Genomic DNA, 23,068 nt, shown 5'->3' with positions numbered 1-23,068 from the left:
TCCAAAAAGTCTTAACATAATAAAACAAATATTTCATCGTGTTTTTTTTAAGTTCGGGTTGTACACGATAACTTAATCGCTAAATGGGTCCTAAATGCAATAGAATGGTCTTATTGCTTTCGTTTAAGACCCGATTAGCAATGTAGTATCAAACTAATTCTTAATCAAATTCTTACACCCCGATTTCGAAGAGCACTTAACTTCTAAGAACAACAAGATCTTAGCTAAAAAAGATCCTGCACATTTTCGTTTTACGCTGTATCCAGCAGAAAATAAAATTCACTTTCGGAAATACCTAACTTTATTTTCTAAATTGATACCTGCCACTAGATTCCAAGCATTGAGGTCAAGGCTTAAATGTTGCGGAAAGTTTGTGCTAGATTTACCACAAAAATATCAAGACACGTCGAAATAAAAGCGATATTGTAACTAATTTTGTCTTCAAGCTTTGGATTTAATTACTTAGTTTTCAATAATAAATAAATTTAACCCGTTAATGTCCCACTGCTGGGCAAGGGTCTCCTCCCATAATGAGGGAGGGGCTAGGCCTTGAGTCCACCACGCTGGCCAAGTGCGGGTTGGGGACTTTATAATTTCTTTCTTCTCAAATTGATTTAAAATTTCAACGACTGAATAGTCTTGAAAAGTTACATTTCGAGTTGCGTTTAAGTAATTAAAATTGCGTCCTCTAAAGATTTGACTCGAGCCCTTATTAGAAGCTGGCGGCCGGGGGTCAAGGGTGCCGACCCCACAAACTTTAACTTAAGTTTTTACTAAGTTCTCCTTCGCAAAAAATATTGCGTCCTTAAAAAAAACGTTTTCCAAACTAATTAACACTGTTCACCTGTAATCCATTAAGACTGTTAAAGAATTCGTGTCGGTTTAGAAACGTTATCAAAATACCGGCAATTATAATGAAGAAACGAAGTAAGAGGATGAATAGTGTTACGGAAATTCCTGTTTCTAGTCACGTTTAGTCCAGCGTTTTGAATATCTTGTCGTAAAATGGTTCTAACTATTGAAAAAAATAGATGATTATCTTATTACGAAAGTAAGTACCTACCTCATGATATTTACATTATGAAAGCTGTTGCAGTAAAGTACGTATTTAAGTGTAATTCCTCTTCAGATTTCTCAATAAGCTAGTCCCATTCTATATCAATTGGTTACTAAGCATCATGTTATTGCCTTTTGTAAATGATCTTTCTCAACCAATCTTCTGTGTTGACAATTGACTACGGTCTACGACTATTGACATATCATCACAGTTTCTGGTGAGGCTCGACAGTCCTATCCCCTTCTAAACACATTTGTTTTCTTCCTTAACTCTAAAGGTTTATTTTATAATTGCGTTATCTTGTACTTTTAGAGTTTGACATTACCTTTAATAAACGGTTAAAATTTCGTAATTACAAATAGTAGAAAATCACGAGAAAAAACTACCATTTTTGGTAATTCTTGATTTAGGCCACGGTAGCCGTAAAGATCTTTCTTAATAATATCCTTGCATTTATTCTTGTACAATTAATGCCATTATATATTTTTTCCGTACTATTGCAACGGATCCTTCAAAAAGAAAAAGTATTGTCTATACCGACTTTCAAAACATTGTTGTTATAAAAAAATAACAATTTTGTCTACGGATGCCAAGTGGACGTCTGAAAAATTTTGACATACGCGGAGCATTCTGCGTAGGTCATCTAAGAGACAGTTCAGTTTGTCCTGGAAATTCGAGAAAGTATTTCTTACGACTGGGGGTTGAATTAAAAATTATCAAAAATGGCATCGCCGCGCACTAGGCGCAAACTAAACTCTATAAAGACTGTTGAAGAGAATAACGTGAGTTATTGTGCCGAAATATGTTGTTCCGTATGTGATGAAACAGGGAATTAATTAAATTGTGGTTTTCCAGAAGTGTTTTGAATGCAAGAGCCTGAATCCTCAGTGGGTATCAGTGACGTACGGCATCTGGATTTGTTTGGAGTGCTCCGGTGTTCACCGCAGCCTCGGTGTGCACCTCTCCTTCGTCCGATCCGTCACCATGGACAAGTGGAAGGATATCGAGCTCGAGAAGATGATGGTACGTACTTCCTCTTAATGTTCTGGTGCTTGCTGCCTCGCATGTTGGTCTGCTTTTCACAGGAAATAGTTTTTAAAGTGCCACCAGTTCCAGCTGGAGACTCCAGGAGGCTCTGGAGCTCCTTTTACGTGATGGGTGTGAAGAGCCTCGCTTGCAGAATATTTTTCTAGAACTTTGGGATAGTTTTGCCCTAGTTTCACAGAAGTTTTCTGAGTCAAATTGGTCGAAGCCATGCACCATTTTCTGCAGGAGAATTTATGCAGCAGCATTTATCTAGCTAGTGGATCTGCCCTCATTGTTCTACATCGTCTTACCTAGTTGTCGAGAATGCCGGAAATTAGCGTAAATTTTCTTCTAGGAGTGAGCTGATCATTGTTTTTGAAATTTCATATTTTTTGGTAGGTTTTCTGATTTTTGTATATCCTCCTTTTGAGAACACACCCAGGAGGCACCAATCTATATGTCCCACTGCTAGATATTGCTGTACAGTACATTACCTTCTGAATAATGGCTTAAAAGTCACTCAAATAGTATATCTGGATCTGTATTGGTTGCCTGCGAGCAGATGAACTCAGTAGACCATCAGTTTGTGGTAGTCACTTCAGGAAGTAGTCTATACTTATCTGAAGTCAAATAGGTACAAGAATTTCTCTCTACTTGAAGTCTTTCTGATCAAAGATAGTTAAGGTATTAAGATTTGATTGCCAGATCTTTCCTGGTTTTTGTCTTAGGGCCTTAGCTGCAAAAAGGAATCTACATTGCAACTGTACAGTAGCAATACTACTACTATATGAATGTAGATAATTTAAGCAGTAAGCAAGTTAACAGTATTTGCAGTCTCTGGTTTTGGTCTCATGTCTCAATCTCATGCCACATTCTCCTGCCTCTGTCTCACTTGCAAACAGTTACTTTAAGATGAAGTGAGATGGAGAACTGCTATTTAACTCAAGAGTAGTAATCTGTTAGTTGACTTGCTAGATAGGAACAAATCTATTATAATAGCACTCTAGTTTGTTTTCAAAACTACAAATAACTGAAATAGAAGGGCAGCTACAATGGTAATTTAGTAAATTTTTATTTTATACTGACCAGTATGTACTAATTCTGGTTGACTATAGTTATATATACTCAATTGCTGGTCACTTGCTAAATGTGAAGGAGAGTGACCAATATTCGCTAGAAGTTATCTAAAATAATGTCTTCTAGTTTAAATTCTTATACATGGGACCTTAACTGGCCTTTAAGCTGGGAAATCTCGAATAATTTATCAAAATAATAACAGTTGTTTTATTAATCTCACGTTACCCGAGACATATCATGGTTTAGTCCTAGTTCCATGGTAGGTAGCAAAAGATAACCTCTTATACTTCAAAACTATTGTATAGAAAACTATAAGCTAGTAGTTCGAAACAAGTCATATTAATAATTCCTGTAAATTGGTCAATATTGCATCATAAAAAAATCATCAATAACCTATAAAACTAATTTAGATAGTAATTGTTTCAAATTTGAGGTCTTATATTGAATATTTTGTTAGATTGTTATAGTCTACGTATGGTAGTAAATACGCCAATCAGGCATAGTCTACGCAAGCAGATTTCCGTGTAAAAGTTGGTGAGTCACAAGGTCGTTCACAGTAGGTCATACCTCAGCTCGGTTGGCAGTCAATAAGTATATATTATACAATCAGATTTCACTACGATTATGTGCTGTGTCTTCTATATGCATGTATATGTGTGTGTGTTTGTAGTTCATAGTTCATAATATATTACACATTTCTGATGATTTTTTACGAATATGTGCTATTGGATCTCAATAAGATCCCTTGTTTTCAATCTTCTTTCCAGGGCGGCTTACTTTCTTTATTAACGCGCCATATACGCAACCTACCAAGTTACGTAGTTCCCTGAAAAAAATAGGGAAACCTGTTCATATTATCGCTAGAAAAAGAAATAGCCAAACAGGGAATTATCTTCATAGAGCATTTAGTAGGGAACATTATTTAATTGGGATTAGGAGTGAAAAAATAAAAATCGAATAAATTATATCTAACTACTGCTCGGAAGTACCCAGTATATGAATCTAACAATAAAACGAAGTGACTAGATAACAGTTGTATTCTCTTATCAGTATATGAACAGTATTTTTAATGAACTGCCGGAATAGTGACGTGTACAGATGCGTTGAGCGGGATTGCCTGATGATAAATAATCGTTGAAACATTGTTGTGACGCTTGAGTCGTTATAACTCCATTATCAAGAGTTGCTTCACGAAATTGTTTAATTAGGACACGACTTATTGCTATTTATAATGCTGATCTTGGAACTTAATGCTTAAACAAAAATGATGAGCTATATTATTTCCTATGTACAGTGTAGGTACCTAAGTAAGTACCTACCATATTTATTTTTTATTATTAAAAGGCATGTCAACAGTATAAACGCAGTCATTTAAATAAAACATAAAAATAAAACTAAATAAATGTGCGTGTACTATACTATAAGTTAAATTAGAAAAGAATTGAATTAGGTGTATTTTTTTAGTAAGATTTTTGTTTTGATATACTTTAAGAGTGACACGGCCGCTTTAATGAAGCAATCTTCATCTAATAGTCAAGTACATTACTATTTTTGTGACGAAAGAAAAAAGACCACGGGTCCGCCAAAAAGGTCTTTAAATTTACCTGTAGTTCGGAAAGATAGATAGATAAGTTAGATGTGCACATTGGCAAGTCCAGGGGGATATCCGCGGGCACGTACCCAAAAAACCGTCGAAATTGCATCACTTTTATACGGGGCTGAGGTGAAGCCCGAAGCATTTAAAAGTTGGAGCTCTCAAAACCAAATTTTGCATTCGGTGGACATACAAAGGTTACGTTCTTCACTCTAACATATCAGTAGAGAAAAAAATTAAACCTTGATTGTTAGTAATCTAAAGTTATTCGTCATTTCACTGTTTAGTACAAGTTAGGTTGCAAAACATAGCCTCTCTCCTCTTTTACTTCAAAGCTATTGTTTACGAAACTGTTAGCTACTAGTCTGAAACAAGTGATATTATAATTCAAGGAAAAGCTACAAAAATTAAACTGTTATATGAATATGTTCATTACATTTTTTTTATGAGTATATATTAATAAATAACCTTATAAAGAAGTAACTATTTACTATAAACGATTATTGAATATCGACGTAAGCGCTTCGTATGGGCGCCAAACTAGTTTCCTATTCTTTGTCGAACATAACGATATTGTGTTTAGTTAAATAATGCATTTAGTTGAGCACCGGCATGGTATAGTACACTAAATTAGTTTGCTCACCTAGTTAGTCGTCGTTCAGGGTGAATCGATATTCAGTATTTACTTCCAAAGTCTTTGAAGCCTACCTTTACTGCCATTACCACAAATTGCAATTTGACTAAATTGGGTACTTTGTTATCAAAATAATGGAAATGTTATGTGGGTGAATATGTTTGGCCTTGTTTCTATCGTTCTTTTGAGTCTTTAATAAATATGGAGATGAGAAACTAATAATTGAATACTTATTAATACTTCTGGGCAAAGGTCTCCTCCAGAAATGAGGGAGGGGTTAGGGCTTGAGTCCACATTGTACTACTTGAGTAATGCTATCGCATACTGAGGTTAAGTGTTGTCCTTCGAACAAAGGTCTTTTAAATAAGGGTGAATGACGTTATCAGTAAATTTCTAATGTGTCCGAATGTCTCAACAAATTCACCTAACTTGATAATTTTTTTGAGATATATTCGATACGTGAAGAACTTATGCATGTTAGTCGGTGGTTGATGAACTTACGCGAGGTAGTTTACCACTCACAGCTTGAAAGAGGAACTGAAATATTAATTAAATATTAATAGTTCTGATTTATTTCTATAAAACTTTCATTAAAATACAATCTAGATTTTTATTAGAAATCACATTAATGGTAATTTTTTGTGAGAATTATCTTAATATCAATAAAAATCAATTAAATACGTGCCCTATTCTGTGAAGCCATAAGAAATACACCTACAATTAGTAAAGTCGTATTAAATAAGAAAATTGTACAATTTGATTGATTGAGCAGCTTATAAATTGTAAACCTTTTTACATCAAAAGCTAATATCCCTCAGTTGTACTGATTCTTCATACTGAGTGCTTAATAGGATATTTGACTACAAGTCGAATCATTTACTCTTTATGTGCCATCGTAAATGATTTTTATTATTGCAATACTAGCGTATGACGTCACAAGCTAATATTTCCTAAGGACATAATGGGTCACTAATAAATTTGAAATGATATATCATTAAGGAAAATATTTTTGAGTAACTGTTTGGTATACACAAATATTTTCGATATTTTCAGAACTTAATCAAACTGAATAACAATAACACATTTTTTTGTCACAGATTTTAACATGAATATTAGAAAAAAAGTAGAAGTTCTCATAAATATTGCGCTTTTTTCTGGAATTTTGTAGGTAAGCAGTTAACCTATACAGACACTTTGAACGTATTGATATATGCTAGTTCTGAGACAACAAAAACTAAGAGATCTACCTAGGTGTTAGCTTGGCTATTTAATTATTTGTCAAAAAATAACAATCTTAATAATTTCGAACCCTCATTTGTATACAGTAACATTCACGATCATATGTATCGCTACAATTCTATATTAGATGACAATAAGAGAGCCTTACTTATATGTTTTGTGTTAACAAAATTTCGTCAAATATTGAAAGATGATGACCTTTTCCTATTATATTTTGGATCGGAGTAGGCAGTATCGGATAAGCATACCTTACATTCCATAGTTCGATCGACATTTCATAACGGATGAAACTGTAGAAAGAAACAAACAAAATTTTAGCAAATATTCTTTTAGAGCCTCAAGTGTTTAAAAAAATCCTAATTTCATTTAAATAAAGTTTAAAAGTTAATGAAATCGTAAGAATCAGCCGAATAGAAGGCGCCCAGTACTTTTGATTTAAGGAGTTCTCAATCATCATCATCATTCCGCTGTGTCTATTTATTGCATATGTCCATGATTCAAGCGATTAGTTACTCAATACAATTTCTTAATTAAGACTTAATTCAATACTGAACAAAACTAACTTGAATACAAACAAAAAACAAATAATTTCAACAAAACTGTACCTTTAACTTATCGAATACGAGAAAATAATTGGCCAAGTTCCTCTAGCCGAGCTTTCTTAGTAGCTTATTTCATACAATACGATGAGCAATATGGATTTAAGTCTGGCAATTGAGAAAAGATTTGATACTAACCTCAAGTGTAATTGTGACCATTATTGGTAGTTTTCCTTGGGCATATGTTTATTATTGAATTGTTTTAAATAATCTGAATAAACCGGCCTAGTGCCAGGTAGACTCGTCATTATTTATAATAATGGCAATAAAATTGCGTTTGTTGTAAGAGAACCGCCTTAAATAATATTAATTACTAGCTGACCCGGCCAACGATGTTTTGCCATAAAAAAAAGTGTCACTTAGGGGCATGAAAAATAGATGTTGGCCGATTCTCAGACCTACTCAATATGCTCACAAAGTTTCATGAGAACCGGTCAAGCCGTTTCGGAGGAGTACGTTAACGAAACCTGTGACGCGAGAATTTTATGTATTAGATATTGTTTTTTTGTATTTCTTGTTATAAGGCGACGAAGCCCAAAATATGAAGGTTCGGTAAAAAAAATGCGGTGAAGTAAATTTCTCTGTTAATAAGTATTGTAATAATTGTTCAATTAATAAAAAAAATCGCTTGATACTAAAGTCAAGACAGAGCTAATCGCAAATCTGTTCTTTGACAAAAATTGGAAATCTTACCACTTTTACTAAAGTATAATATAATCTGTCAGTTTATTGTTACTCCGCTTTCTATAACCAATCATGGATAACATTCCTACCGACGTCATATAATGTGTCGGTCGCACATAAATAGTTTACAAATTCCACACTTTTTCAAATATATCAAGTATTTCACCGCGATTATAGCGGCATATAGATTTAGGGCTGGGCAAGAAGATTTAAAAACGTATCTCTACATGAGATCTGATTACTTTTTGATAATGTGGTTTCAGCTTAGTAATATTTAACGTGAAAATGTAATATTAATTAGGCTTAATATTTTAAAATAGCAATACAACTGTAATCTTTGTCTGAACTGGCCGTTAGTTTATTTCTATACAATATTTATATTTATACTAACTTACGTCCTCTGCCCGCGACTTCGTCCGCGGTAAAAAAAATCCGTGGTTAAAAAGTATCCTGTTAAGCCAGGTTATAAGCTATCAATGTTCCAAAATTCATAAAATTGAGTCGTTTTTTTCATAAAACTGTAACAAACATCTATACATACTTACAACCTTTCGCATTAACAATATTAGTAAGATTGTAAGCATGGTTTGCTTGGTAGACGAAGTTCCTAGAGGCCGTCAACCCGAAGGGTCTATTTTAGTTTATTTTCGGGTGATCCACGCCCACACAAAGTTGTGAGACTTGATACAAACGCTTGCCGACGGCGGCATCGATATTCTATCTCGGCTCATATCCAGTCTTTAAGCCCGTTGATGCTCAACGAGATTAATATACTAAAGATACCATATACCTAACTGGAAGATTAGAAATGACAGTAGGTGCAGTCTGCACTATAGAGGATGTGCTTTGAAATCTGCTTAGTAGCTATGGATACCATACCTAGGTTTTAAGTCTGTACAAATGCTCTGTTTACTCGTTATAAACGATTAAGTGGAATGAAAGAAAATGAAGGAAAATATGAAGTTCGCTAATCGGCTTACCACGGATTTCCAACTATATGCAATAAAAATTATAAAGTGAGTCTTACATAGAATATATTCTTAATCGCTCCGATAACGGAAATATATTCTAGAGAATTTAATGACATAACTAATCCTTGCGTTATGTAGTTCTTATTTGTTTCTGAAATTATTATAATTGCGAATGTTTGTATGTTAGCTAAATGTTTGTTTATTATTTTATTTTAACAAATATTATAACTTATTTGGAAAAGATGGAACAATGATTAACGTGAGATAGCTTTCTTATCGTGGCCGAAATTTTTGTGGACATCACGTAAAAACTTGTAGTAAAATGTCTGGAAAGTCCATAATCCCAAAATTTTTAGCTATTATTTTAAATCATGTAATTAATTTTGATAATTATAAATGTTGTAACATTCAATAATGGAAGTGGAGTAACTCAATCTGGAAAACAATCGAATTAATATGACATAAAAATATTTAGTTATTGGTAGAATTCGGCTTTAAGCCAGGATCGCTAACAAACTAATTAAAAAAATCCCATTGAAATATCCCTGAGTAAAGTCACATTTTAACTTGCCTAATTTCCCCATCCTTACGATTCTTTTCCACGATGGTCTAACGAAATCGGACGTTTTGAATCGGTACTGTAGTTTAAATTTCAATTTTCTAACGTAGGACACATAGAAGTAAATAAAATTAAAACAATTTCTTTCCGACATATTTTCTATCTTTTAAGTTGCCAAAGTATAAAATATTGAAATGCAAATATGAAAGTGCATTGTACCGAAAATATTTATACCTTGATAGAATCGAACCCAGGCATAAGTTTTTCCACTTATTGCACTCTGAGCACTTTAGAAGACATTCCCCCATCTTGTTCAAAAAAGGCTGTATAGTTTCGCGCATCGATGACTAACAGGTTGCAAGCACATTAGTAGGAAATTTTTAAGGGCTGTTTTCCCTCACGTCGTAATGGAGAATATATTTATCACTATCATCATGTTTATGACATTAGCTTCTGCCAATAAAATATATTTCCTGGGTAAAAAGAATCCTATGTGTTAATCTAGGTTGTAAACTATTGTGTATAAAATTTTATTAAAATCGGTTGAGTGTGAAAGAGTAACAAACATTACATAAAAATCTTTTGTCTTTGTAATATTAGTGCAGACTTTCATATTCAGGTCTATGATTTTGCTAGTCGCTAACGCTGTATTTCCACAAAATCCAGTTACCTATGTCAGCGGCAGAAAACCCGGTTACCTTTGTCATTGTAAAATTCTAATCTATTATAGTATAAGATACTGCTATTTCTATCATGTGTCCATAGCACTACCGGAAAAACTTGTTCGATGATTTTGATTAATTCTTTTGCATCTGTTTAATTCTTCTCGCTTTAGTGGTCTGCCGCTAGGCTGTCTTGTACTGTCTGGTCCTAAACAGTGGTAATTTGAGACCGCGCTTCTACAGGCTAATTGGAGGTAGCGCGTCCTGGCTACTTTATGATGACAGACCTCCGCTTCCTCCCTGGTGATAAAATAATAAGGATGCAATGTAATAAACACCAAATTACCAGTAAATTTTGTATAATAGTTATCGAAACTGCATCGCCTATTCACGTTTCTCCGTGAATGTGGAAATGGCCGGGTGAATGACTAGGTTCTCAAATAAAATCCCGTTTAGATAAAACATAAAAGCATAAAATCCCTAGACCATATGCATAACAAATCAGAAATAATTTATTTTATATTTTATTAATTTTAATAGATTTCACTCTGAAGAAAACATGTTAGTCACTTATAATAATAGCAAAAAGCTAGCCTGTTATGTCATAAAAAAGTATTATATAAATGTATACGACTCTTTCGCTATTTATAACGCAGCCGAAACAGCCGAAACTACTGAGCGTAGTAACTTGAAATTTGGTATGAAAATTCCTTAGGAAGTGTAGATAAGGACTAAGAGAGAATTTTCGGAAATTCTCCCTCGAAGGGGTCAAACTCCACGCGGGCAACGCCGCGGGCGGACATCTAGTTAGCCAATAAAAATATACATTTCATAAACAGTGAATTTGCTAATTGTTGAACCCCATAATGACGACATATTCGGTGTCAACATAATATGGGTATCTTAAAATAATAACCATGTTTAAAAATCTATTGTCTTTATTATTGCTTATTAAGGTGCCCAGTATATACTTGAAGTAGGTCTAACGTAATTAATAACAGGAACAGTGTGCATTTTCACAACTCCAATAATACAATCATCGCAATATTTCCATTAACACAAAGTATGATAACGCTCGCAAATCTGTTCGGTTTTTTATTGTCACGTTCGGGTGCACAGGGGACTTCATGTAATCTACCCAGCTTATATTCATTTAATATCTTATATTATAGAATGAGTATTAACGGTATTTTCCTAATAAAACTACTAGTTAAAGCATCTTGTCTTAACAAATGTTTGTTGAACAAATAGTGTTTCCAATGCGAAGGTTTCCTTTACCACCTGTACAAACGAATCTGCTTTGCGTTTATTACCTGCTACTGCTAATGTACTAATACATTTCTCCTTGGGCAATTAATACTATTTTATATAAACCGTACTCTTTAAACACATCAAAACAAGTTGTTTGATAATTTTTAATGAGTTCTCCCTTTTGCCTTGAATCAACAAATGCGCTAAAAGTTGGAGAGTATTTCAATTTTAATTTAGAGCAAAGTGTACATACACAACGTGAGTACAGAATTACTAAACTAATGTTAAAGCTGCTCCATGCTGTTTGAGTTGAGGAAACCGGCGTGCACCGCCCGGCTATCATTTCCATCACGAAAATAAAAACTTCTAAAAAAATTGTTAGCTATTAATAATTTTTTCGAGAATTTTTGCATAAATGATGTCATATAGTGATATGACCTAACTTACATGGAAATTCTCTTTATTATAAGAAATTAACTTTATATTCTGCTTTTCTAGTGAGAAAAACCGGAATATAAACTGTCTGAAAATAAATATGTCGCTTCATTTTCGCCCTTCCAAGGAAAAATTGTCTATTCCGACGACAAAGTGCCTCATATTATTAAACCTGTTTCCTAGTATTGAAAGAACGCATCGTCACAAACGCATCCTTTGCGAAATATTATAATGCACTTGCAAATGTATTTTTTCTATTGCGCTGGGCGTGTTTAAACTTACAAGGGCACGTAAAAGAAGCTGGTGTAGGCGCGCGAGTTGAATGTAGCCGGGGGTTTGAGGTGGGGTGGATGCAGCCACCCTCACGACTAGTCGCGATTCTCGACTTACACGCCCACAGTGTAGTGCTGTCTATGACTTGTACCGCACGCTTACCGATTGCGGAAATACTTATCTCGCGTCTTCAAATTTTTAATTCGTAAACATGCCGGCCGGCCGGCCTTCCCGGGCTTCCCGTCGAAAGAGGCCGAAGCCTAAGCCGGTTAAAAAGAGGAAGGGCCCGAAATCGCGCAAAAAGTTCTGGATTTGCCTGCTGATGATGGTATATTTTCCATTATTTTAGAAATAATAATTGCTTGTTTTTTATTTTTGTTTTATTTCAAATGCTTAAACTTTGCAGTACTTATGAGCTTGTTTGCATTTTTTCGACTTGAATATTTAATAACTTCTTTAACTTACACGCCTACTATGCATCTTTTTCATTACACGCTGTTTATTTGTAGAAACAAGTGGGATATCAGACTTAATTTTGATGGTTCGATATATCAGAGACAAATTGGAAACCCATAAAAAGTGTACGCCTGTGACCATTCATGCGTTTTGTCTATCTACCCGCCGGCTGCCTTTTTTTCTTTTCGCATTTTGCATGTTGGCAAACCTGCTTTTTACAAACTTTTTCCGTATTCATTTGGAATTATGATATCATCGTTTGCATAACGATTTGTAATTAGACGTTCCTATCTTAATTTCGATTTTGGAAATGAATTAAGTGTTAATTTATAAACATTAAAAGTGTGGTACGTCATTGAAAAATCATATCATCTTAAAAGTGCAGTAATATCGATATTGAAAATAATTCTTCTAATGTCCGAGATAGGAAATATGTTTCTTACAAACAGGTAATAGAATTGTACGTCATCCATTATCTAGTATTCTATTAGATGGCATCAAAGGCTTTTGTAGACTTACATTGGAAACAATATGTATCGTCTTAGTGTATAACATATTAAGGGTCAATTACCTTAAGTCACTGCTTTTGTCCTTAATGTTGTGTCTCCTTTGCATTTTGAAATAAGCTTTCTTTTTGAAATTATAGTTTTTAAATTAAGACGTAACTTAAAAGTGTGCTTAAGAAAACATTCATAGTTAAAATGTTGATAACGTTCCGTTGTTAATTGTTAAATGATTTTCCAAAATTACAAGTAATCATTTTATTAATTATTTATGATTGCAATTATTTTAAAATATAGTGAATTGGATTCGTAAATCACAGCGTGATCGGTTTTTTAAATTAGTTTTTTTTATTTGAAATTTGTTCAAAATATATTTTTTAAATTGATATTTTTTTTTAAAGTTCATTGTCTAGTAAATTCAATATCGCCATATTCTGTTTGGCCAAACACTCCTGTTAGGTTAGATTGCAATTTTCGATACAAAATAATTTAATCGAATACCGTTTAATATAACGTAAAGTGAACAATAAGCGATACAAATTAATCCTAAACTATGGTATTCTGGAGTACCATGAGGACTATTAACGGACATAATTGAATCGATTTAGGCGCAGGACAGCTTGTCCGATACTCAAATTCTAGATACTAATATGTAATTTACGAGAATAATATATTATGCTAGCTGACCCGGTAAACGTTGTTTTTCCATATAAATAAAAAAACATAATAGCCGAATCTCAGGCTTACTGAATATGCTTATAACATTAAAATTTGGTAAAAATCGGTAAAGCCGTTTCAGAGTACGGTAACTAGCACTGTGACACGAGAATTTTATATATTAGATAATATTTCTTAAAATATATTGTGATGATACTGATAAATTTATAAACATGTAAATTTTGACTCGATAAAATTCTTATATTATGGACTTGTGCGCAGATAAATTGTAAAATGTATAAAACGCTTTGACCAAATAGCCCGGTGGGGACACATGCTCGAATGGCGAGTGGTCAGCCCCAGACGATACAGACGATATCCAGGGGGTCTGTGATCCCACCTTCCACGGGCAATAACGGAAAAACTTAAAAAAACTTTTTTGCCCGACCCGAGAGTTTAACCCAAGTCTCCTGCGTTGCAATTTAACTCACAACCGTTGTGCAATAGACGCTTTATTTCTTACTATCTGATCCGCGCAACTTCGCTTGCGTCACATAGGCGAGAACGGGTCATAATTTTCCCCGTTTTTGAAACTTTTTTCGTTGCTACTCCGCTCCTAATGTGTGTTATGTTATATAGCTTCAATAAACAGGCTATCCAATATAAAATGATTTTTCAATTCGCACCAGCAGTTCCTGATATTAAGGAATTCAAACAAACAAGCTCTACAATTTTATAATATTAGTATAGATTTTAATTTTAATGATAATATAATTTAATATACTGTCAGGAAACCCAAGAAACTTATTGGTGCGCTTCCGTGTAAAGTTGCCATGTTAAGTGACGTATGAACTCATGAACAGCCAATCAGAGCTCGCGTCACCCTCCACGCTACCATCCCACCGTCTATTCAGAATATTCCTCGAATTATAATATCCCTTTTGAATATCTTCAGTGAAATGATATCAACCATGACTTGTTCATTATATTGAGAAACCTAGCATTCAAATATAACATTTAACATTCGAACTATATTATTTTGTTAATAACTGTTAAAATAATTTATTGTCCATACCAAAATAAAATAACTAGCTGAACCGCGCACCTCCGCTCACGAATTTTCTGTTCATAAAAACTCTTCTTGTGTCTTAAAGATAATTGCACTAAAACAATAAGGCGAACTAGTTGAGCCGTTCTTGAGCTTTGCGCTAACCAACACATTTGTCGAAAAACAAAATAATTAATGTTTTTTTTTTATCTGTGTAAAAACTCATTACTTCATCACCAATAAATACATAATAATATTATACTAAACTAGCTGACCCGTGCAACTTCCCTTGCGTCACATAAGAGAGAATGGGTCAAAATTTTTCCCGGTTTTGTAACATTTTTCACTGGTACTATGCCTCTATTAGTCGTAGCGTGATGATTTATAGCCTATACCTTTCCTCGATGGACTATATAACACTGAAAGAATTTTGCAAATCGGACCAATAATTCCTTAGATTAGCGCGTTCAAACAAACAAACAAACTCTTCAGCTTTATTATATAAGTATAGATGTGTCACTATAGTAATGCCTTGAGTTGAGCATCTAATACTTAAAATTACTTGAACAAGGAACAGTTCTTCCGAGATAAGAGGCGCTGGTCAATTTTCTATATAAAAATGTTGTATAGCAATTCAATGACTTGATAGTGGTTGGTAATCGTCTTCTGGTCGGAAACTAGCAGAAAGCCTTAATTATACTTTTTACTTCCATTAAAATCACAACTGCGTTGGTGTAGAAGTTGTTAATGTACAAATAAAAAGTAATTATTTTACTTTATGTAGTAATTTGCGAGTTTTCTATTGCAGTTTATTTCTAAATATAAATAAAACGAGGTCCTCCTCTCCTCCGCGACTGTTTGCGAAAAATGAATTTCTAATTAGTTTGAAGGGAAACATCGTGAGGAAACCTTACATGCCTAAAATTTGTTTAATACATTTATTGAGGGCATGCAAAGTCCCCAACCCGCACTTGGCCAGCGTGGTGGACTTTTAGGCCTAACCCCTCCCCCTCGTTTGAGAAGAGACCCTTGCCCTGCAGTGGGACAGAAATGGGATATTAAAAAAAAAGTTTGAAAACTATTGAATCCGATAAGAAGAATATGCAAATAATTACATTTTCGGGCATCGTTTAATTTACGAAGTTACAGAATTTTTTATTGTAATTTTTCTTTTTATCATTGTATTTCTCTGATCTATATAGGGCGATGGCGGCCAATTTCATTAGGATTAGCAAACTGCGCGAGAGTCTATTTTAATGTCAAATTGTATCCGCAACGACACTTTCTCTCTCGAACTCTCACCTTGTAAGTTCGAAACTATAAATAATTAAGTATTACAATAAAAAAATATTGTTACAGAGAAACCTTTAAAATTGGGGAAAGAAAATACCCAAATTTACATAAATATTATTATTATTACACATATTTAGCTATTTGTCGTCGCTTAATTTTCAAGTAATTACATAATACATTAAGAATAATCGTGACACTAATCAAATCTAATGTACAGATTCATATCATAATCACCAATGCAAATTTTTATTTCTGGACAAATATAATAAATCCGATACTTAATTATTTCTTACTAGCTTTTACCCGCGACTTCGTCCGCCACTTGAATTTTCCCATGGGAATACGTCATTTTCCCGGGGTAAAAAGTAGCTTATGTCCTTTCTTGTATCAAAATATCTCCATACCAAATTTCATACAAATTGGGTAAGTTGTTTAGGCATGACTGAGTAACAGATAGACAGACAGACAGAGTTACTTTCGCATTTATAATATTAGTATGAATTATCTTGATCATTATCAAAGAAAATAAGCTTTAGGGGTTAGCTTTACAGTCGTATTGTATTCTGCTTAGAATATTTGTTACGTTAGATATAACTGAAAAAACAATAGGTGGAAGACTGAAGGCTTTCAGTAACTTTCCAGGTATGGAGGTCCTTGACCCCACATATGAACTGCGAGTGTTTTCTATGAATAACACGATAACATTATTTAGGAGAAATTAGTCTTGAAAATTAAAATAATAATTTTATGATCAAATGTCATAATTAACTTGATGATAAAAACTATAAAACGCATAAAAGTCTGAAAACGGATTGCACATTTTTTTCTAGTTAATAATAATTATATTTATTTTATTTATATCTATTTTATTTATATTTATTTTATTTATATTTATAATTTTATTTAATAATATGTGTATTAGTATAATAAGAAAACACGAGTTTATGCGGTAAATGTGCAAAAATAAATATCGCACAATTAAGAAATTAATTAATAGTCTTGATCATTTTGATCCCCAAAAACAATGAATAGGCCCGAAACTAGACTTTGCACATCAAACTGTCAAAATGTCTTATTACCGTAGTTACTAAAAAAAATGGAAATAACATTAGGTGATAATTAAAAACTAAATAAACTTAACCCATTACTGTCTTAATGGTGAGCACGGGTCTCCTCCCGAATTGAGGGATTTGTTAGGCCTTGAGTCCTTGAGTGATTACATATCATCTTTAATCATTTAGCGTCGAATGAGTATATTTTTTACAATTTAACAAAAAAAAAACAAAATTAGTATTTATTAAAACAGGTACATAGAGTACTAAACCTTGTATATATATTTCAGGTAGCTATATATCAAAGTTTGATAGAAATTGACACAAGTGCCGCTTATCCAATTGACTAGAATCCATTATTGACTTATGAGAGCATTGTAAAGGCTAGCTCAGTTTGTAACATTTTGCTAGTATAAAGTTCTAGAAACTAGATTTCAAACATGTAATTTTGGTCCTGTAGATATACTGCTAACTTTGTCCAAAACTGTTATTAATTTCATATGAACCTTAATACCATCAAGGAAAACAGATATTAGTTGAAATTTCGTTTGCTTCTTAACACAGTTCTATACGTAATAAAATGTCGGTCGAACTATGGTATAAGAACTCGCTCAATATTTTACAAATATTTTTTTTGTTTTCCCGAACCATGACAGGGCTCTGAGTATAATGTCATTTAACACGTATATTACAGAACTGTACTTCTCTCTGACACAAAGTGTTTAATAGATAATGCACTCTTAGGATTTATACGCCTATGCAAATAAATGCTTGAGAAAGTGCCAGCAAATGTATGAAAACAGTTGTCAAGATTAAATTACATGTGATCTAAGAAACTTACCCAAAAGTGGTAAAATGGGCTATAGTAATATTTTGACCTCGGAAATAGAGACTCCCTTGAATACTCTAACTCAAAAGTCCAGAACAGTCTAAGATCATTTCAAAAAGCATCAATAATTTAAAACTCAAATGTTAGTGAAAGGCAAAGATTTGATGCCGAATCGTAAATGTTAATGTTCTAACAATGGTATTGTTACATTAATCTTAAGAAAACGTAAAATGTAACTCACGGTATTAGGAAATTACCGCGGCTAGAGTTTATCGTAGTGACGTAGAAGTAACAAAGGCTAACTACTACACACTCATTTATTTACACCTTTCGCTATTTTTACTTCATTTTTCCGTTAAAATTTAATGTAACAGTTTATTTTGTTTGTTCTAAAACGTCGGTATCGAACCGATACTATCGATTGTAAGTTTCTCAGTAAAAATGGTTTTATTTTTCGATATGTACCATGTTTGATTTTTGTTCGTTTGTAGGATTCTCAGTAAAAATACAGTTTTATTTTGCAATAGATACCACGTTTGATTTTTGTATTTTTCACAATAAAATTGTAGGTAGTCAAAGCAAAGTCAGTAAATATTAAATCTAGGTTCCCGGAATATATGTGTATTTGCATTTTTATCTCCATGTTTGCCATTAAAATTGTCGCGAATATGCCGGTGGCTATTTACTCTGCAACCGAAAACGACTGATTTATCAGCGCTTGATAAAACACATTTTAAACTTGTAATAAAATATGTTAAATGCACTTAGTAGATAATTACAAACGTTACACAAAAACCTCAATATATTTCCCTCTTGAATCAGACAAGACTGTTTGAATACGTGATGTCACGCTTCAATGTTTTATTTCTGAGCTACTCTCAAAGAGAGCTCTGACCACAGCGCGCGAATGCCTTAATACAAGCTGAGTCACCCAAAATACGCTTGAGAGGTCAAAACTCCGGGTCGAAGTTACGTATGACCTGCCTCAATCTCTCTCAATGTGGTCAAGCCTTAACGGAGCGCACAGGAAACCGTGCCCGGTGACTATTGTACGCGCTCTTAATAAACACTCTTATTCGAGCTTAATACAAAGATTGCAAGTGCACCAATGGCTTGTAGATCTTGCACAGGGTTCTCACATAACCAAATGTGAAGGACTAAATGAAAATTCACAAACAAAATTAAATTAAGTCCGTTCTCTTTTATTCGCAGCCAGCACGTAAAATAAGAACGCCGAAAATACGTAATTAAAAATCCGAATTAGTATGTAAGTTTCAGTGGACGGTTTACACGGTTCATTAAGCCGCTCACACTACGTTGGGCATCATTTGCGATCCTTTAACAGGCTTGTCTGCAGACAGAAATGGGAAAATATCAAAAATATACTTTTCTCCTTTATGAGCACTGAAATTCAACGAATGTGCATCATGTGACTAATAGGACTAACGTCGTTGCGGGAAAATATTTTCGGTGCAAGGCAAAAATGTTTTATTTTTCAACAACATGTTGACAAAATTACGTTAGCCGGAAACGTGTAAGAACTGATGTGGTTTTCGTTGTATTTAATAAAAATTAAAATCTGGACGCGTTGGTCGCCGGACACGCTGTAATTAAATTTGAATAAACTAACGCGCTTCATATTCGCATCATATTTTGCGTGGGTGCATGTAAATCTGTCTGCCATTTTTTAAAAGACTCTTTTATAATAAAAACGCAGCATCATGATTGCATGATATTATTACATCTTGGTTTCCCACTAAACAAACTAGAGTCCATTGTGTTTTTAATACGATTATGTAACAACACGACGTGATACTAACTTATTATTTCAACAATGAAAACACTACAAAATACTTGTATACAATACGTGAGATCTATAGAAACGGAAAACAAACTCTCGTTTAAAATGCAGGGTGGAAATACCACAACCAAGTCAAAGTTGTAAATCCGCTCGGCAGTTATGATAGTAACTAGTTAGTACCGTCCAGGAATACCGGAGCTCCTTGTTCACGAATAAAATATTAATCAAAGCTCAATAAAGTTATTTACACTATTAAAGGAGGAAAATTTCGCACCATTTCCAAAATTATACAAATGTTAAAGTTAACTTAAGCGCATTTATGCGTAAGAGATGGTAGTTTCTTATGAAGTCAGGAGCAATATGAAAAATTACCTCATTTATAATAACGTACATATAAAAGCGCTTCGTGAAAAGGTTTTGTGTCGCGAGCCTCACGAAGTCGCACGCACGGAACACAGTTTATCGTCTGATCATTAGCGATCACACGAAATCCTTCCAGATTCCATGTCCAGATAACACTATGGAAAGGCGATTACCATACATAAAGTTAAAAAAATGCACTATAGAAAGTTTAGTATACTTATTCTTTAGTAATATATGATATGATTCCCATTAATAGCGTCTGTTCAATGTCTAATGAATGCACAGACACGACACAGGATTAAGTCGTCTCACTACTGCTAAAATAGCGCGTGCTTGCTCAACACAAATATTTGTGTATACCACCAACCGTTGTTCCTTATAAACAACCCGCTTTGTATTTTCTTATTTCTATTAGAAATCTTGTTAGCGGACCAAGGTTTTAATCAAATAGAATTCTTTATTATCTAACTGCACTTTTACAGCAAATAAAAGTGCGGGTATTCCTTTTCTAGCTTTTCTTTGTCTGTCTTAATTATGTCTAAGAATTACGGAATTAATGTCAATCATCGGAATAGACTTACCTGTTTGATCTGCAAAGTACAGGGACACCTTCGAAAGCCATGCTGTCTAAACTGTACTAAAACTAACTAATCTTCCAACGACTTGTTAATGCATCTTGTAATAAACGCAGCCTTATCTTCTTAGCGCAGGCAAGCGCAAATTCTATTGATAATTTAATCTGCAAAACGTCTGAAAGATTCAATATTATAATATTTCACAAAGGTAAGGCTCAAAGCCGCCCTCTTTTCCTTCGTGGAACTATCTTGAAACTCCACTTTCACATAGAAATGCTCTAACGTTAATCACGATGTGCGCAATAATTGAACCCTAGGTATGCACTCACGTCCCGCGTAAGGGATTACGCTATTATCCTGTACCTGGATACGACGAGATCCTAATGGAATGTGCGATCCAATCAACGTTGCATGTTAACGGTTCGGATTCTGCCCTGTGTTTACGTCACAAACTTTAAAGTAATCACCTACATTTGCGATGCAGAACTGGTAATCAAAGCTCGGCTCCAGTAAAAACAATTTCCATTTTCGTTAAGATAAAATCTGCATATACGAAATAGTTATATCATAATCGCCGTGGCTTAAACAGAATTAAGAATCTTTGAGGGATCCGTACAGGAAAACCAATAAACGACGTAAACCACTTCGGTGGGTGGAAATATCGGGACCGCAGTTTGAGTGGAGCTTTTACAGCGTTTTAATACGTATAGATAACTACGTATGGCTCTGTTAACTGGTTTAAAAGTCGGTGGTATGCCCTGAATGTATGTTAAGTGGTTCTGAAAATAGGCCCACCACTTCGCTTCCCTTAGCCGACAATAGGGTGAAAAATTTTATTAGAAACTTGGTACCGTTATCTGCTGACATCTTAGGCTTTATCTATTTTTCTTTAAACAGAGGGCTTCTTTAAATAACTTTAGTCGTTTGAAAAAAATAACACAACTGTTGTCGGTAACGTGTATCTTATTGTAATTACTCTACTCACTCTATCGGATGTGCTAACAATCCTGTTTTTCCGCTTATTATAATTTGTCACCATTCGGAATTAAAATCCGTTACAATTTGAAATATTTTCACCCTCTTACACTCAGTTCCGTGTCCAAAAATGCAGGAATATAAAGGTATCTACTGTGTAAGTTTCCGCTTTTTGGACAGATTCCCGTATGAAAGTATAAAATCATGTTAATATGAACATAAAAGCCGTTCAGAAACTTCTTTTTTCAACCGCACGAGTTTGCGATCGTCAAAGGAATCGGTTCGCTTTGAGCGTTTGACAGTTTTGCGAAAAAACATCGAGTGATTAGTCTACGAAACTTTCAATAGTTGCACACCACTAAAATACGACGCCGTCAAAAGGGAAATATTTTTAAAACTGTCAATAACACAGCTACAAATAAATATTGGAGACGATATCTAGATCGACGATATTTGCGGAAAGAGCCCACCCGGTTCAATTCGACAAGTGATTTGACCTACATGACATATTGTGTCAAAAGTTTTCCGGTTATCTTTTTAAAACTATCACAGATTATTTACAAAGAGACTAAATATTGTGTTGTTTACCTTAGGTGTTCCATATATCGCGTAATGATAGAATGGGAGGAATCATGTGATAAAACTTATCGTGGCTTAAGCCGCAACGTATCATGCAATGTAACAGAATAACCATAGCGTAAACGCTTTTCGCACACGAACCGTGCACACTGCTCGCGAAAGAGCATTTCGACTCGTGCGCGCCGCGGTCCGCACATTGTTGGTTATCTCGCCGAACGCAGGGGGCGCTCAGTGTTCGCGGGACGCTAGCGTGGACGGGTCGTGTCGCTGTACTATTCCGGAACGCGCGCGAACTATGGAGAAAGACGACGCGACGCAACCAGAAGAGAGCATGGCAGAGGCGATTGAATCACCGACCCAAGAACAAGTAATGCATTTTATTAAGTTGACATGTATTATATTTATTATTATGAGATAATTTTGTGGAGTTCATGAGATGTAAAGTATTACAATAAACATCTCAAACTGGAACTTTGTTGTTAAATTGCAAGTTACATTGCAGTAGCCTGTACCCGGCTTTCCACTTTATTAAATCGAATCTTTGATGATGAAGGACAGTTTCTTTATTTTTCGCGAATGTACTCATATCCTTTTGATATAATGCTGAGAAAGCTTTGATGTGTTTAAGATAAGGTGCCTAGATTTTCCATTTTTTTTTCAATAAAGCATGCTGTTTGTTACTGTGACTTAATAACTAGTTACTCAATGGCTACATGTTTGAATATTCTATAAATTCTGGCGCTGGTCTCTTTAGCACCTTGTTATCATGTATCTGAAATACAATTTCAGTAAAGCTGATTAAATTTTAAAATACTGAACTTTTAAATTTAATCTCTTGAGCAATTATGAATGAAATTTTGTTGTTATATATTGCTT

General features: G+C 34.1%; 1 protein-coding gene across 4 annotated transcripts in view; it reads left to right on the top strand.

The window, feature by feature from the left end:
* Positions 1-1,635: 1,635 nt before the first annotated feature.
* Positions 1,636-23,068, top strand: part of ArfGAP1 (ADP-ribosylation factor GTPase-activating protein 1) — a 60,636-nt gene continuing 39,203 nt past the window's right edge. The window contains exons 1-2 of one of the 4 annotated variants that reach the window (XM_076134452.1): positions 1,636-1,839; positions 1,913-2,080. In XM_076134452.1, the coding sequence (XP_075990567.1) occupies positions 1,780-1,839; positions 1,913-2,080 (228 nt within the window). In that variant the 5' untranslated portion in view covers positions 1,636-1,779. Of the gene's footprint in view, positions 1,840-1,912; positions 2,081-22,420; positions 22,560-23,068 lie in introns of those variants that run through there. The other 3 variants (XM_076134455.1, XM_076134453.1, XM_076134456.1) reach the window with 3 other exon arrangements.

Source organism: Anticarsia gemmatalis, chromosome Z (assembly GCF_050436995.1).
Source record: "Anticarsia gemmatalis isolate Benzon Research Colony breed Stoneville strain chromosome Z, ilAntGemm2 primary, whole genome shotgun sequence".
Taxonomy (NCBI): Eukaryota; Metazoa; Arthropoda; class Insecta; order Lepidoptera; family Erebidae; genus Anticarsia; species Anticarsia gemmatalis.
This window is presented reverse-complemented; position numbering and strand designations above follow the sequence as displayed.